Here is an 18638-nt window from a genome sequence, read left to right on the forward strand (position 1 = left end):
ACACATGCCAATAACGTTAGAATCGCCACACAAATTCGCACACAACACTTTATTTGGATTGAATAGTATATTTGTATGTTTTCTTATTTTAGTTCAACGGTCAAGATTGTTCGGATTATTTTACGCATAACTTTATGCACGTGTGTGCAATTGATAAGTTTTACCACTAGAACAACTCTTCCCCGAATTGATCAATCCACAGGCAACAAACGCAAGCAGTGGGACCCACCCACCCAACAACCCAATCGCAAAGCAACTACCCGAATCCGACGGCTCTCGTCATTCCATCTCAGCCGACAAAACTCCAAATCCGAATTCAACAATCCCCCTATAAAATCATCCACACCGTCGAACACCCACCACATACGTACACCCCCTCGCCAGAAAACCGCCATGGCACGCTTCGCCGCCGTTGCACTCCTCCTCCTCCTCGCCTCCTCGCTATCCGTCGATAGCCGTGAAATCCCCGACGACTTGATCAGATTGCCGTCGGAATCTTCCAGATTCTTCCGTCCGCACGGCGATGATGATTCTGAGGGGACCAGGTGGGCCGTCCTCATCGCGGGGTCTAACGGTTACTGGAATTACAGGCACCAGGTGAATCGTCTCAGAACTTTCGTCTTACGTTACGATGATTCCTAGTTACGGTGATGATGGTTTTTAATTTTTGTCTCACGTGCTTAGATGATTCTACACTGGATTATGTGGTCGATAGGTTTTTGTCAATGAAAAAAAATAAAAATTGAAAAAGCCGAAACTAGGTAAGTAAATTTTATATCACAAAAAACGCAACCAAACTACAAAATTACCGGGGCGCAAAACAACTAAAGAACCACCACCTATTACAAGAAAAGAAAAGAGACACACTACTTACACACAAAAACAGCAACCTATCCACAATCCACAATTATTGATTCCAAAAATCATAAAATCCAGAAACCGGTCATCACAAAGATCCCTATTACGAGCTGAAAACTTAATGGAGGACAGAGAGCTAAGTTTAGCTTGAAGAATAGTTGTCGTTACTCCTTCCAAATCTCTTCTTTTGTGTTGAAAAATCCTCAAATTGCGTTCTGCCCAAAGGAGATATACTGTAGCAGCCAGAAATCTTGTAGAAAGCACTACCAAAGCTCTTACCCTTTTTATGGCAGCCAGCACCCTTTCTATGGCAGCCAGCCCAATAAAGGTCCTGCTCCAAGGGGAGTGAGTTTCTAGAGATACCATTCCTGGACAAGACTACATTCCACACTGAGGAGGTAAAGTGACAGTCAAAGAACAAATGAGCATGAGATTCAATGGCAGTCGTACACAACACACATTGGGTATTAACAGTCATGCCCCAACTGTCCAGTCTATCTTTGGTGGCTAATCTGCCCCATACAGCTAACCAAAGGATAAAACTCCACTAGGAACATTATTAGCATACCAGACAAAAGAATACCAAGTTGGATAGGGTACCTGTGTCTACATGCCTCCCAAGTTGTTTTAGCAGAATACTTTCCATCAGCTGAAAGGGTCCAAAAAATTGAATCCTTAACTGATGGGTTAGAGAGAAAATCAGAGGGAGTTTGCTGCAAGACCTCCATAATAGCCCTGTTACGCTGCCTCGGCCACCTCCACTGACCTCGCACAATAATGGAAGACACCTTAGCTTTCAAAGCACTACCTCTACTCACAACTATCGAATCCCCGAACTTCTTATAAAGCGCACCAATTGGGTGCCAATTATCAGTCCACAAGTTTAGGGCCTGTTTGATAAAACTGAAAACTGAAACTGAATGCTGAAAAATTAAGTACTGAATGCTGAATTTTTTAAGTTGAAAAGCTGTTTGGTAAACATTTTAAGTACTGAATTAAAAAAATGATAAATTAATTTTAGTTTTGATTCTCTCTTAATTTACTAATGATCACAATGTACTTATAATAATGGTGGAATGGTGATTGTGGAGGTGGTGGTGTGTTGGTGGTGATAGAATGGTGATGGTGGTGTTAGAGTGCTGGCAATAGTGGTGTAATGGTGGTGGTGGAGGAGTGATGGTGATGTAACGGTGACAGTGACTGGTGGTGGTGTAATGGTGGTGGTGGCAGTGGAGTGATGGTGTAATAGTGACAGTAATTGGTGTCGGTGGAGTGATAGTTGTGCAATGGTGGCATTGTGGTGGCGGCGTTGGCGACGGTGTGGTAGTGGTGGTGGTGGTGGTGGTGATGAAGTGATAGGAGAGTGGTGGTGGTGGTGGTGGTGGTGGTGGTGATGGTGATGGTGATGGTGATGGTGATGGTGGAGTGGTGGTGGTGGTGGTGGTTGAGTGGTTGTAGGAGTGGTGGTGGTGGTGGTGGTGGTGGTGGGAGTGGTTGTGGTGGTGGCATGGTGATTAAATGCAAGTACACAAGAATTCAGCCAGAATTAAGTAGCTCAAAGCTACTTAATTTTTTTCAACTTTTTACCCTACATTTTAAGTAGAACTTAATTTGTTATGCAATGTATAATGTCGTTATCAAACCTGCTGAATCACTTATTACTTGATTGATTCAGTTTTAAGTGCTGAATTTAGGTTATCAAACAAGCCCTAAGTATCCTCCCCGTTGCCAGTACGGAACCGGATCCATTCTTGACAAATATCCCTTAATTTGAGCAGTTTCCCGATTACCCAAGAGGCATCATTTGGAACAGGAATCCCCCACAAACTCCGCCTTTTGAGAATATACATATGCACCCATTTAACCCATAGCGAATCAGCTTTTTTGCTAAGGGCCCAGAGATGCCTAATATTAGAAGCCTTGTTCCATTCTTTCAAGGAACGGAAACCCAAACCACCTTCATTCTTAGGAACACAAAGGTGTCTCCAACTAACTTTGGCCCCTGTATGTTTCATGTCAAATCTAGACCATAAGAAAGCACTAAGTAAAACCCTCAATCTCTTTAATAATTTTCTTAGGTAACACAAAAATAGAGCTCCAATAAGTGTGAATACTACAAAGCACTGATTGGATTAATTGAGCCCGTCCCCCGTAAGACAAGAACTTCTGAGCCCAGCCCTGAATCCTAGCTAGAATCTTTTCTTTGAGGATCAAACAATCAGCAGAGGTAAGTCTAGAGCTTATTAAGGGTACACCAAGATACTTGACTGGCAGCTGACCCTCAGAGATGCCCAGCAACTCAACCAGAGACTGTTTAAGAGTAGTGGACACACTAGAAAAGAAAATAGAATTCTTAAGCAAGTTATGTTGAAGACCTGAAAATTGATGGAAATCCTTTAGGGTGTTCATAACAACCCTCAAAGACCCTTCATGAGCACGACAGAGCACAAACAAATCATCAGCAAACATAGCATGAGAGATACACAAGTCCTGACATTTGGGATGATATTTGAAGTCGCCATTTTCTATGTTGAACTGAAGGAGAGAAGAGAAAGCTTCCATGACTAGAAGAAAAAGATAGGGGGAGATTGGATCCCCTTGTCTAAGTCCTTTAGATCCAGGAAAATACCCAACTAGCCCTCCATTTAGCATCACTGAGTCCATAGGAGTAGTTACACATTCTTTGACCCACCCAACAAACAAACTTGGAAAACCCATAGCATCCATGGTATCCAACAAGAAGTTCCAATCTACCGAATCATACGCCTTCATGAGATCTATCTTTATAGCACACCTAGGCAATCCAACATCTCTGTGGTAGTTCCTGATCAACTCATGCATTAGAAGCACATTATCAACAATACTCCTACCTTTAATGAACACAGATTGTGTTGGACCAATAACCGGAGGCAAAACAGACTGCATTCTATTTGCAAGAATTTTTGTAATAACTTTGTAAGCCACATTGCAGCAAGCAATAGGATGGAAGTTCTTAGCCATAGAAGGGCTTGGGATCTTAGGAACCAAGGTAAGAGTGGTAGAGTTCCACTCTCTGAGCATAAAACCTTTATGAAAGAAGTGTTGGACAGCTACAATCAAATCCTGACCAACAATCTCCCAGTTTTGTTGACAAAAACTTGAGCTAAATCCATCCGGCCCAGGGGCCTTATCTCCCTTTATAGCTTTGAGAGCAGCTGTGATCTCCTCAACTAACACAGGATTCACTAGCTCCCCACACATATGAACTGGTACCTTCCTTCGAATGATTTGTTGTAATGAAGCTCTAGCATCCTGTCTTTGTAAGAACTTAGTACCAAGTAACCCTTTGTAGAATTGAATGATTTCATGCTGAACCTCCTCTGGCTTATCCAACCGAAGACCTTCAGCAGTAACCAGACTCAAGATTTTGTTCCTTGCTCTATTAGAACTGACCTTGTGGTGAAAGAATTTGGTATTTTGATCCCCAAGGCCAAGCCAATTGACCCTAGATTTCTGTTTTTTAAAACACTCCTCAGCTGCACTTAGATCCAAAAACCCTGACAGCTTCCTTTTCCATCTCCCTAAGACTCTCATTACCCAGATTTTGAGAACAGAGATTCTGCAAATTTTCCATTTGAGTTCTAGCCTCCATAACCGACCTGAGATGTTAGAAAAGCAATTGGCATTCAGATCCCTTAGGACAGGTTTCAACCGTCTTAAGTTTCAGAGAAAGTCTAAGCATAGGAGAACCAGTTACAGGGAGTAACCAAGAATTCTGAACCAGCTCCTTAAACTGATGATGTTTCATCCAAAAATCAAAAAATCGAAAAGGCTTCTTGCAAGCAACTTCCTTGAAGACAGTAACCAACAAAGAGCAGTGATCAGAGATACCAGGCACATGAGCAAGAGCCTCAGATTCAGGGAACATATCCAGCCAATCCCCATTAACCACCAAGACCCTATCAATTCTACTCATATTAGCCCCACCACCTCCTCTTTTGTTAGACCAAGTGAACCAACTTCCTCTGGTGGCCAACTCCTCTGTATTAATGTCAATCAAACATTGATTAAACTCCCCAGCAGCAGAACTATCAAAATCACCCATCCTCTCAGAACTTCTAAGTCCAACATTAAAGTCACCCAATTGAATCCAAGGAGAGTCACAGACAACAGAAAAAAGACATCTCATATCAGACCATAGGGATCTCGTACACACCAGAGAATTAGCACCATAGACAACAGAAGCATAAAACACATGCCGAGAACTCAAACAGGTAGCTTGTACACAGATCAACTGGTCAGCGCTATAAACCAAAGAAACATCCAAGCAACAAGGGTCCCAACCCAAGACAATTCTAGCTATATCACTATTACCAGAATTATCTAAACACTTCCACGAACGAGGAAAACATCGAGTACAAATGGCAGCAAGATTAGTTTTCCTAACCTTAGCTTCCAAGACACCACAGAGTCCCAATCTCTGAGAAACAATAAGAGAGTGTCCCTCCTTCTGCTTCAAGGGGTTAATTAAACCCCTTATGCTCCAACTAACAATTTTGAATGTTAATGATTGTTCTTCTTTCCCCCTTTTCCTTTAGGAAGACCTTTCCCCCCACCTTTTCCTTTAGCTTTCGTACCAGCACCTGCAATAGGAGAAACCTTAGACTGAGACTCAACAGGAACATCCGTCTCAACTTCAGAAGAATCTAGTCCAATTTCAGATGTTAACATAGCACCTTAAACAGAAGCTTCATCTGGAAGAGAAACATCCATTGCATTAGATTCAAACCCAACACTAAGCCCTAAGGCATCCAATACAGCAAATCTACTAGGTTCAGAGACTGCCTTCACACCAGAATGCCCTTTATCAAGAGGCCTCCCACTCCCTGGAACATCCAGCTTACTTTGAACAGGGACAGAATTCACCCTCGCGATCAATTTTGGACCAGAAGAGCTTTCCCCATTCACAGGTGACACAACAGTAGGAAGTTGCAAGCCAGAGATATGTTTTCTCGTAGACACTTGTGCTGCCTGGAGAGATACAGGGGATCTTAGACCCCCCCAAACCAGAACTATTTTCCTTTCGAGTACCCACCACCTGCCATCCATTGACCTGAACAGCCTTCCCCTGAGCTCCAACCACACCTCCATTACCCTGCTCCTTAGCATTCGCTTTAGATGGACAAGTACCCTCACTATGACCAAAAACTTGGCACACACAGCAAATTTGAGATTTCCATGGGTACTGAATTCTAATCACCTCCATATCTCCATTAGCATATTTCAAATCAAAAGATTCAAGTAGCGGGGACAAACAATCCACCTCCACACAGATTTTGGCATAGTTTAGCCTACGCCCTGACTCCGTCAATCGATCAGCATACAAGGGACGCCCAACTGAACTAGCTATGTGACTAAGACCAGGACCGGTCCACATTTCCAGTGGTACATTAAAAAAGTGAACCCAAAGAGGAATTTTGGATAGCTGCTCCTTTTCCAATTTCAGGTGAGGATGCCACAATTTGAGAATAAGCAGTTTATCTCCAAAGTGCCATGGACCAAGCTCCAGCAACTGTCTGAATTTCTCCCCCTCAAACATGAAGAAGAAGAAGCCCTTGTCATAGAAAGAACCTCACGAATACCAAACCTTTCCCATATCCTCATAGCAATATTCCGAACTGCAGAAAAGGTTAGCTTCTTGTACAGAAAATGCCCAACGATACACCTCTGCCATTTGGGGTGGAGTAACCACAATCCTATCATTCAAAATTGTAGGGGGAATATACTCAAACTTCATTCTTTCAGCAACAGCACCAGGAGTAGACCCACCAGCACCTTCAGAAACAATAGTGCTCCAAGAGGACGGAACCATTTGTTTCAACTGACCAGTTCCATCATTATTCTGGCGACCAGTGGGAGAAGTCTGCAAATGATTAGCACGAAGAACTGTAACCTGTTCCAATAAGTCTGCAATAGTACCAGAAGGGAGAGGGTTCACAATTGGGGAAACCCTAGGATTACGAACCCCACCAGAATTCAATTCTACCGGTGAATTAAGCATTGGCAAGACAAGCACAGTAGATGGAGAAGAGGGATGAAGATCGAGGTCAACCACAATATCACCCACACACGTAGAGCTAGTCAAAGGACCACCAAGAATAGCATCCAAAACCAGAATCCATGAGCGGAGAACACAACAAAAGGAGAGAAGGGAGATCGCGTACCAGAGAATCAGCACGGACCAGATCCAGCGAGGAGAATCAACCAAGACGCATCCAGCAAAATCGCCGCTCTCTCTCTCTCTTTTCGCCTCTCGTTACATATAAATCTTTGTTCCGGTTATGTTACGTTTGGTTGCCTAGAAAAACGTTAGGTTAAGGGAAATTTGTCGAATTTTCGTCCCTAAATTAATTAGCCCTGCTTCAGATACTAAACTTGTATGTTTCTATTTGGTTTGTGTATACCTAACATTTCTCTAAATCAGTTAGAATACTTTGGGATGATGACTCATAAGATCAAAACTCGAAGACATAAATTTCATGTAGTTTGTTAAATAGACAAGTTCAAGCATTATGAACTTCATAGCTTCAGTTTTTTTTGTTTTTGTTTTTTATCTTAACTTCATAGCTTCAGTTGATACATGTAACTTAGAAAGAAAAGAAGAACTAGAGAATAAAAAAAGACAGGTGTATATTGCGGGAAAAAAAAAAATGTTTTTGATAAATCTGGTAGATAACATTAGTAAATGATTCTCCGTGAATTACTTGGACAGAGGACAAATGATGTGGAAATCATGGAAGTTTGATGGATATTTAACTGAACCTAGTACAATAGTTTGGCAGTGTCTTTAGTTTTCGTTCCAAAAGAAGACTTCATTTTAGTTCTGTATTTTTGTTCTCCACTTGTTCCTAGTTTCCTCAGCAAGCAGTTTCACATTTGAGCTCCTTTTTTTTTTAAAGTTAGTTATCACAAGTGCTTCAAACTTCTTGTAGGGTATGCTGATATATATTGTTATCTGTTTAAGTGTCACGTATTGTGTTTGTCTTTAATGTTGTATGTACTAGGATTCCTAGGAATGTAGGATCATTTATATTTAAGCATGCTCTCTGTTGGAGTTTGTCCCATATCGGTTAATTATCTCCTCCAAAACTAGTATACGAGTTTGGCGGTCTCTCTACTCATTGCCAATTGGTCTTGAGTTGGATGCATTAACATGGTATCAGGGCTAGGTTTTCCGGAAAATTTGTTCCCCCTTGTTTGTGCCATAAGTGCACCGTTGTTTGTTGTGATCCAAGTTGTTATAGATCGTTTGTTTACCTCTCCACGTGCTAGTCAGGGGTCTCACATGAGGGGAAGTGTTGGAATTTGTCCCACATTGGTTAATTATCTCCTCCAAAACTAGTATATGAGCCTGAGCAGCCTCTCCACTCATTGTCAATTGGTCTTGAGTTGGATGCTTTAACACTCTCCAATAAGGTTCCTTCCCTTTGTGGGGCCCATGGTAAGAAACTTGATGGTTGTTTCTATTTTTTTGTAATTGGATGGCCACTTGGTTTTATACTCTGTTCTAACGAATCTCCATTATACTACTGCATAGCATAAATGGGGTAAGAATATGAGGCATTGTCACTTATGCTGTTTAGGTCAAGTATGTTGTGTACCATTCCACTCTTTCTGGGTATGCTTTTGTTGGACTCAACAACACATATCTTTGTCTGATATTAAGTTGTTTTTTCATGTGGTTTAGTCCCGAAGCCATGGATTTAGGGGGATCCTTCAAATATTTCGTGGTATAACGCCATGAATCATTGGACACTTTTTTTTTTGTTTTACAGTCTATGGGGGTTAGGCTGGGATTTCCCTATAACATTGCATGTACACATACCATTATGTAACATGAAGAGTTTGTGGTTTATTGTTACAAAACTGTATATTATATGCTGCAAGTGTGTTCCTTTTGTCCATTAACTCATTTATTTCAATATCTTGTTTTTCTTTTCCAGTCTGATGTTTGTCATGCCTATCAACTCTTGAGGAAAGGCGGGCTTAAAGATGAAAATATCATTGTTTTGATGTACGATGACATTGCTTCCAATGAAGAAAACCCTAGGCCTGGAATCATCATTAACAGCCCAGATGGTGATGACGTATATAGTGGAGTGCCAAAGGTTTGTGTCTTTTTATGCATTGCTGCACTTTTACTATGAAATTGTACTTCCTTCTTGCTCAAATGGTGGATTTGGATTTGTGCAGGATTATACTGGGGATGATGTTACTGTTAACAACTTTTTTGCCGTCATTCTGGGAAACAGAACTGCACTTACAGGAGGCAGTGGAAAGGTTGTGGATAGTGGTCCAAATGACCATATTTTCATATATTACTCAGATCACGGAGGTCCTGGGGTGCTTGGTTAGTCTCTCTCTCTCTCTCTCTCTCTCTCAGAAGAGAAGAGCTTTAATCATCTAGGCCTATCATCAAATTGTTGTCTGGATGTTTTGTTTCCCATTTTTAAGCTATTTTGGTGTCCTCTGATATACTTTTCATGCAGATTGAGAAAATAAAAAAATGTTCTCTCTTGTATCTAGCTAAGAGTTGATATACTTTTCATGCAGATTGAGAAAATAAAGAAGTGTTCTCTCTTGTATCTAGCTTAGAGTTGATTTGAGTGTGAGGTTTTTGAATTCATACGCTCTTGTACCCTATTTGGCTGTAGCTTAGAGTTGATTTGAGTGTGAGGTTTTTGAATTCATACGCTCTTGTACCCTATTTGGCTGCTAAAATAGTTGGTGAAGGAGGAAAGAATGTCAATTTCCGTGTATAGTAAAACAAGCTTTCAGCATACAACAACTTTTCCCCTCTAACTTCTTGGCCTCTACTACACACTAATTTAGGTTAGGGTCCCATGTTTTCTGGACGTGAAAAAAACTTATTGAGAAATATAGAAAGAAATTTTAGTCATGACCCTTCCCCCTTTACCATGGATAAGATCTTGCATTCTGGCTTAGAATGGGGGTCCTTACCTGAAATCTATCTATTGTATGTTCACATGTTGATATAAACTAAAACTCGGTAGTTACACTGTCAAAGAAGGAAATACTCCCTCCATCCCACTTTGTTTGCTCATTACGAGAATTCTCCCAATTTATTGACTTGAAGACTTTGGGTTGAAAAGTCTTCAGATTTTCAAAAGTACCCTTTACAACACTAAAATACTCACTTTAATAAGTTATGATACAAAGGGGTGAAATTGGAACTTTGGCTTTTGGTGGTTTCTAATTTGGGAAAGTTGCAAACAATTTGGGACAGCCCAAAAAGGAAAGGTGAGCAAACAAATTGGGACGGAGGGAGTATGTAATTTAAGTGTTGGGCTCCTGATATTTGTGTGTTTTATGTAATTCATATTTTTCATTATCACTCGTCTTCAGACAGTTTTTGTTTCTGGATGTTTTTATGCGTCTCTAATCTTAAGTCAGTTTACAGTTTAGATAATCATATTTTTGCTTAGCATCCATCTTGTGACTTCTTCTCAGGGATGCCTACCAATCCTTTCATGTACGCCAAAGATCTTATAGATGTCTTGAAAAAGAAGCATGCTTCTGGGACCTATAAAAGCTTGGTAAGCTACGACTTTGCTATCATTTGCCAAATGCATTTTAACATTAGTCCTGGTATGGAAAATTAGAGGTCGGACCATATTTTAAAAATTGCAGGTATTTTATCTTGAAGCTTGTGAGTCTGGGAGTATTTTTGAGGGTTTGCTTCCGGAAGGTTTAAACATATATGCAACCACAGCAGCCAATGCAGAAGAGAGTAGCTGGGGAACCTACTGCCCTGGAGAGAATCCCAGTCCTCCAGAAGAGTATGAAACCTGTTTGGGTGACTTGTATAGCATTGCCTGGATGGAGGACAGGTATGCATAACTTTTCTGATTTGTAAGTCGTGTCATTGAATAAGACCATAATATTAGGAAGATCAATTTGTTTTTAGTAACATAAGAAGTAGCTTGTAGTAATGTGCAGCTCCTGAATTCTAAGGCAGTTATCTGTTTGTGGCTTGGCTTAGTTCGTTGAAACTTATACTGAAACTCAAGTTATGCATTTTCGTTGATTCAAAACACCATCCTACTCTAAATAGGAAATGATAGTTGCAGATAACAAGAAGTAAAGTGAACATCAACCGGTAGCTTGATAATATGCATCTAATCTCAGCTGTATCAATGAAATCTCAAGCAACTTATGGTTTGATCAAATTGGCCCCATCATGGCTAATTAGATGTTATCCCATGTGCAAAAGAAAATGCATATGCTTACTTTATCTCGCAAGTTTTTAACTACTGTTAATTTATACTGACCTTGTGAACAGTGACACTCACAACATGCGGACGGAAACTTTGCGGCAGCAGTATGAACAGGTAAGAGCTAGTGAGGTACTTGTTTGCAATATTTAGGAAAGCACGGCCCTGAAGTGAAAGTAGTTGATGTTGTGACCATATGAGTGAATGGAGGCCTAGATTTTCTTCAAATGGGTTAATTTTGCGGAGAATAGTATGGAGTGTTTATCTGTCAACTGTCATGTTTCTGGTAGCAAATTTTTAACATCCCTGCAGTCATAATGTCTGAATCTTTATATTTCATTCGAAGGTTAAACGGAGAACTGCAAATGGGAATTCGGCTTATGGTTCTCATGTAATGCAATATGGCGATCTGAAACTTAGCAAGGAGCATATTGTCCTCTATATGGGCACAAATCCTGCAAATGATAACTACACTTATGTTGATGAGAACTTCCTGTGGCCACCTGCTAAAGCTGTTAACCAGCGGGATGCTGATCTCTTACATTTCTGGGACAAGGTTTGACCACGACCTTCTCTGTTCCAATATCAAATAACTGCAGTGCTTTTGTTATATTTTTTTGTCTCAAAGTTCTTAGGAAAATCTGAAATAGACAAGTCTGCGTAAGGGATGGAGCAAGTTAATGCTTAGTGAGAGAAAGGACAGCATTGCTTTCCATCTTTCTGAGTTGAATAAGGAGCTGTAAAATGTAGAACACTGAGCTTTCTTTGTTTCTATATCTTATCAGCTGTGGCTTTTTTACTTCTCTTGTTGACAGTTCCGCAAGGCTCCAGAAGGCTCTACTAGGAAATTTGAGGCTCAGAAGCAGTTTTTGGAGGCTATGTCACATAGAATGCACATAGACAATAGTGTGAAAATGATTGCAAAGCTTTTGTTTGGAATTGAAAGAGGTCCAGAGGTGCTGAAGACTTTCCGTCCCGCGGGGCAGCCTCTTGTCGATGACTGGGACTGCCTTAAAACTCTGGTAAATTTTAAGTCCTCAAGAGACTTATTCTCACCATTTATCTTAGCAGCCTTTAACTAATCAGCTCTATTAAGTACCCGGGTACCCCTTTTTGAAATCTCTGGGAACACTGCAAAGCATGAGATAAGGTATTTATAGAAGTGCATCTCGTTTTCATAGCAGTAACCATTGTTTTCTGGAAACGAGAGTAAGGAACGCTTCTATGTTTTTCTCCTCGTGTTTGGTTAATGTGGTAGGAGACAAAAATAATGGAGTAAGTTCTTTAAAAGAAAATTTTTCCAACCTCTCAAAAATCCTCGTTACCTACAATAGATTTTGGATGGAGCATTTAGACTAAAATTGAGCTACAATATATGATGCTTGAGGCGCAACAAGTTACTAAAATTTTGTTTTCAACTTTCTACCCATTTCTCTAGCAAGTAGATGAAAGATGCTCATTTTCCCCCCTTCCCTTCTTTTTACACTCTGCCAAATGTAAGGATGTAGTGGACACTTGTGGAAGTGAATGAGAAAGGAGGAGATGACAAGTGGGAGAGAAATAAGTCGATGAATATTTTTTCTGTTTAGTTATGCAAAGAAAACGAAAGGAAAGTGAGAAAGAAAAGGACTCTCTTGTTTGATTTTCGAATATGTGGAAAGAAGATAAATATGTAACAATGAAGAGGAGGGAAGAAGAGGATCAAAGTTGGTGGAAAATAACTTTTTACTTATGTTGCTTTGAATTATTACATTGTATTTGCCCAAGGAATGAAAGAACAAAAAGTTATTATTCTCCTAAAGTGAATTTGTGCATTGTTGCAGGTGAGGACATTTGAGACGCATTGTGGATCACTATCCCAATATGGAATGAAACACATGCGCTCCATTGCTAATATTTGCAATGCTGGAATCCGGGAGGAGCAGATGGCCAAGGCTTCTGCACAAGCTTGTGTCACCATTCCTTCTGGCCATTGGAGCTCTCTTCACAAGGGATTCAGTGCGTGATCAAAGCAGGATGGTCATTCACTATAAAGATGTGTATGCCATTCCTGTCATTTGCTGGTTGCTTCGGTGTAAATTCCCCATAGGTTTCCAAATTTACCGTACTGGTGTGTAAATTATATGTTTCACTTACATCTGTTGCAGCTAAATGCTTCAAGGTGACACGGTTTGGAAATTACCTGGGTGGAAACTGATACCATCAATGTAAGCAGAGATACAATTGACATAACTTCCGATCTACCAAAAAGAAAGAGATACAATTAACATGTATATATGGGAAATATCTATCCTTTAAGCGTGCTTTGGTTTGTCGGAATAGGGTGGTGGTATGGTTCCACTGTCACACAAATGATCTGCCTACTGGTGGGAAATGTACTAGAATCATGGCAAGCTAATCATGGTTGTTCAGCGGTGGGATCATGGATTTCTCTTTCATGATCTAAAAAGCATCGTCTCAATTCATGCATGTTTTAGGGTTGAGAAAGCAGAAGAATGTAGGAATACTCTGCAGAATTCGCGTAAAGAATGATGTGGGATGGCACATGTTGAACTACAAGCTAAGTTTCCAAGCGTAGAGGCGCTTTATATTTTTTATTTTTTCTTGTGGCATTGCTTGTGCATCAAAGGGCCTTCTAAATACGCTTGATTTGTGGGGGGGGGGGGGGGGGGGGGGCGGGGGTGGGGTTGGTGTTGTTCTGTAGTCCCAGGCTCTCAGTTCGTTGGAGCACCAAAGAGGGAAATAATACTCCACACTCAACTTCGGACAAAAAGGTAGCTCGTGTTCTGAAGACATAGCAGGGTGTGTTGTGCTTTTTTCTAGGGGTCTACTTCGGGTTCACATTCATGATTAGACTCGTATATTAAGTAGGGCTCATTGAGATAGATGGCTAATGCATCTCAGGCTGATGAGTGATGAGAAATGGACAGCAATATGGTTGAAAAAAAGAGTATATTATTACAGTTTATTTTGAAAATCATAGGAGTACTATTAGTTGTTTAACGTTTCAAGATATTTGTTGTTTGGTCGTGCCATAACAATGTTCCATCCATTGGTATAGACACTCAATTCAACGAGCCTAACAAAATGAATTGTTTTGAACAGACTCATCTCCATTTTTTTATTTTTTTTTGGCGTCTTACGCTTTTCTTTTGAGAATTTTGTTAATGATCGTTCAAAGATACTGTAACTTGTTAAACGTGGTATTGAATTACCATTCAGATTATATATAGTAGTTATTTTAAACTTTTACAAACGAATGCCTTAATCAGTTCCAAAAGTAAAAGTATTGTGAGTGTGCTCGTTAATAAAATCCATCCTCCGATTGTCTTAAAGATAAAACGAAAAAAATATGAAAAGCTAAAAAGTATAGCATGAATATCATCCCCATGAAGACAAATGTTTTTTTCATGGTCTATCCAACCATTGCATTGCATTGCATTGTATAAATAAATAATGAATAATTCAATGGGCACCGACCAAGCATGCACCGATGGTGCACAAATTGAAGCTCAGCGGCGCAAGGCCCACTTTCGGGTTCTACACACATTATCTGGATCATTCATTAATTTTAAAATATCTTTTCAAGTGGCCTGAAGAAAGCTTATCTCAATCGAATAACTTCAAGTGCTTAATCCAATGTAGCGATTTTTTATTTAGGCTGTGTTCTCTTGGACTTAGCTTAAACTTAACTAAATCTGAAAATTTTGTTCTTATTTGATTTTTTTTCGTATTTGTTAAGTTTTGTGCCAAGCTTTTGTGGATTATTGATTTGTCTTGACGAGAGGAATCGGAAAAGTAATTTTTTTTTTTACTTTTACCCAAGAATTTTGAGAAATAACAAATTTTTAGAGCAAAAATGACATTTTCGCACTAAAAAGTTGTTATTTCTGAAAATACTTGGATAAAAATGCCAAAATTGTACTTTTCCGATTCCTCTCGTCGAGACGAATCAATAATCCACAAAATTTTACTCTTTTTTTTGGCATCTTATGCTCTTCTTTTGAGGATTTTTTTATTTTTTTACGAATAGGATCAATCCAGATATATTAATACTGAAAAAGGTACAATGGAACAAAATATAACTAAAAATAAAATAAAATACAAAAAAACAAAAGACGAAAAAAGCCATCTTGAACCAAAACGCCGGAGCCAGAGCCGATCACACTCGTGAAGGTGAATGGAGTGGCCAAGTGGAGAGGCCAGGTATGGGTAGAGCAACTTTTGAGATAAACATGTATTGAATTACCATTCAGATTATATATACCAAGTTTTCAGACACACAGTGGGTACAAACACGAAGTAGGATAGGATCACAAAAGAGAGAGAATATTATTGACTTGCACTATTAAGTGACTAACTTGATTTACAACGGGGGAAGCCTGGCTATATATATAGGCAGCCAAGACTTACGCTTACATCACTGCATACGACCATATACAGAATAACAACATAATTGCTTTAAACTATTTAAGCCTAGCCTATATCCTACAACTATAGCTTTAAAGACTTACGGACAATAATGTAAGAGACAAACTACTAATACACTATTACACCATTGACCTGAAAGGCAAAAGGTAATAAAGACATCTGTAAAGCAAAAGCAAACACTAATAATTTCACCCTTGTTGAAAAAGGCTGAAACTTTATTGTACACAAAGGGACAGCTGGCTTGAACACATGGGTGTTATTCTGATTCACCATTTCCAGAAGAGTCTTCGGTCCTGTCTGTGAGGTGATACTGATCTAAAAGATAGCGGATATTTTGGCGCCATTCTTCCGGATAAGTATCATTGAATTTCCAATTTGCAGACTCATAATGGAGGAGAGATGAGGGGACCTCTGTTAGTGCCAATCCATTAAGAGAACACATTGTTTGGGTCATGACAAGATAGTTTCCACTGTTGATCCATAATCCTTGAGTCACTGGATATGTTGAAAGAAATATTGTGTGATACTCCTTTCGCCAAGTGATAGAACCATCTGGATTAGGATGACTTCTGTTGTTACGGCTTGTCCAGAAAGCAAACTGGAGATCTTCATCTGGATTGCAGGGGGTGCTTCTGAATTTCTGTTGCCAGAATGATATGCTTCCAAAGAGCAGGAGAAATTTCAGGAAGTAATCTTCAGGAGGACGGATCTGACTGAACGCTGCATGTGCCAAGTATACCAAGACGGCTGACTTATTAAAACAGACGCTTATAGTATAGACATCAACTAAATACCATAAGAGAAGATACGATTCTTTCTTAAAATGAAAGACATTATGGTAAGAGATCTCAAACGGGGTAAGGAAAGGATAGACGGGATGAAAAGGTAGACCTTTTCTGCCATGGAAAGTAACGGCCAATCTGATTGCTCCAAAGTGAAGATGGGTAAATCCTTGTTGTTGCCAAAGGCGAGGCAAGTCAACTGGGATTTCGAGGGGTAAAAGCTGTTCAGCTTCTGTAGCTGCTATGAAGCACTGATCAAACTTAGAGGCTTGGACATACTCTTTTACTGAGGTTGGACGTTTTGTAGAGAAGAGTTGGGTGACTGTCTTTTTTACAGAGGTTTGTGGACGGACAAAAGCATTATATGGGTTGAGGAAAGGAAGATCAGTAAGAGGAACCTTACTGTCGTCAGGAAGATACTCAAACTCATAGAGATACTCAAGATTAGAAGAAGAAGTAGAATTTCTACTGGTAGATGAACTTGAAGAGACTAGAGAAGATGTGGTAGGGGAATTAGGTGAAAACAGACGATTCATTCTATTGAGAAAAAGTCTCTGGGTTCTTCACTTCCTCATACAATAAATCTTTTCTTTTGATTGTAAAATCTTCAACTAATTTTGATTAACAAAATTTCTGTATACTAGGGTAGATAAACCGAGACAAACTGCTTTCTCCGAAGCCAAACGTCTCAAGGTACTTTAACCCACTGATACAAGAATTTTTTTCAATCAAAACAGTTAGTGAAGTTTCTGGTGTGGAAGATCCTTAGAAGGCAACCACAGAGCATACGCTTCAATTTTCTTTTTTAGAAAAAATTTACCGTAGTATTGGAAAAGAAGTTCCCAGAGGAGGGGTTTAAGCTAGAATGAAAGACATGGCTTTGATACCAAGTTTTGGTGGAGATGGTCTTTTTGGTGGAGGAAGGAAAGCCGACGGGCTTCCAAAGAGACTGGAGCTTGAATCACCAAATATTGAGGCAGGGTTTAAAGGTAAGGGTTGAGACATTTGAGGATACCCAGAGAAACTTTGTTGGGGATAAGTTGAGAACATATCAAATGGATTTTTCTGTTGAGAATACTGCTGAGCCTGGAGTGAGTGAAGCTGGTTCTTGAGATGCTTCATTTCAGCATCTTTTTGGGAAAAAGCTGCTGAAAATGCTTGGTTGGCATAAGCCATCTGAAGGAGTTCCTGGTGAACCTGTTGGATTTTCTGCTGCAAATCTCTGATAAGAAGTTCTAATGTTGACAACTTCTTATGGACAACTTTTTCCAAATTTTGCTGAGAGTTAGCAATTCTTTGGAGAATTTGATTTTGTGCTAGAGAATTTGCTGATTGCCAATTTATGGCTGCTTCTGCTGCTGATACTGCTTTGGTACTACCATCAGGGTGAATGGTAGTTGAGTCAAGAATCTTATGACGGTGAGTGGTTCTTTCCTGGGGGTTATGATATTCCAAAGGAGGAAAATCTGCATCAGTGAAAGATGGAGATGGGGTGAACATGAAACAACCACTGGGTTGAGCTGAAGGGTCATTTTTGGAGGGTGGTTTCGGTGAAGGTGGAGGTTTACAAGGTGTAGGAGGTGACGAAGGTGACTGAGGACAAATGGGACAAGGATTGTCAGACTCATCATCGTCATCTAGAAAACTTTCTTCGGAACATTCATCACAGTTACAGGCATCAAAGTAACAATGACCTGTTTCTGGGTGCTTGAAATAGAAGACTGGAAGACCACTAGATTGAAAATATTTAATTGGAGGTTCTGGTTTAGAACCATCAACAAACATGTCAATCCTTGAGGGAAAGATGACTGGATGGGTTGCAGGTGAGGCAGACGTTTCTTTTGGGAAAGAAATTTCTACCGTGCCATCGGGTTTGGTTTCAAAAAGTGGGTTTGAAGATTGGACAGGTATGGGCTGGTGTTGGTTATTCTCAAAAGCTGTAACCCATTTTTCTGGGAGAAGCTTAAGAAGTTCAGATCTGGAAATTTGTCGGGGTACATGAACACACGAAGCTTGGTGAGGTGCGTTGACTGTTAGGAAAAGGGCTTCATCTGTGGAGGAGGGTAAAGACATGTCAAAGGCATGGTTTTGAAGACGGTAAGCCATTTGGTAGTGAAGGGTTGCAGCATATGTAGTGGAGATTTGGGAGGCACCACCAATTTGGACTTGAACTTTTAGAGCTGAGAGCAGATGAGGATCTGCTAGTGGCATGTTGAAGTTGGGGTAAAAGGTAAAGATGACAGTTCCAGCATTTAAAGTGGTTTGGACCGTGGCAATACACGCATGCTGATAC

At 40.1% G+C, this 18638-nt stretch overlaps 1 protein-coding gene across 1 annotated transcript; it reads left to right on the forward strand.

Annotated features, from left to right (window-relative positions):
• The first annotated feature begins 319 nt into the window (after positions 1–319).
• LOC131306745 (vacuolar-processing enzyme-like) lies at positions 320–13386 on the forward strand. The gene is made up of 9 exons (XM_058333161.1): positions 320–597; positions 8841–9005; positions 9091–9247; positions 10369–10454; positions 10549–10748; positions 11201–11249; positions 11479–11688; positions 11948–12154; positions 12956–13386. The coding sequence occupies exons 1-9, from the start codon at positions 394–396 to the stop codon at positions 13136–13138; spliced, it is 1461 nt and encodes a 486-aa protein (XP_058189144.1). The 5' UTR covers positions 320–393; the 3' UTR covers positions 13139–13386.
• The last annotated feature ends 5252 nt before the right edge of the window (positions 13387–18638 follow it).

The sequence above is a fragment of the Rhododendron vialii genome, chromosome 11a, assembly GCF_030253575.1.
Source record: "Rhododendron vialii isolate Sample 1 chromosome 11a, ASM3025357v1".
NCBI classification, from domain to species: domain Eukaryota; kingdom Viridiplantae; phylum Streptophyta; class Magnoliopsida; order Ericales; family Ericaceae; genus Rhododendron; species Rhododendron vialii.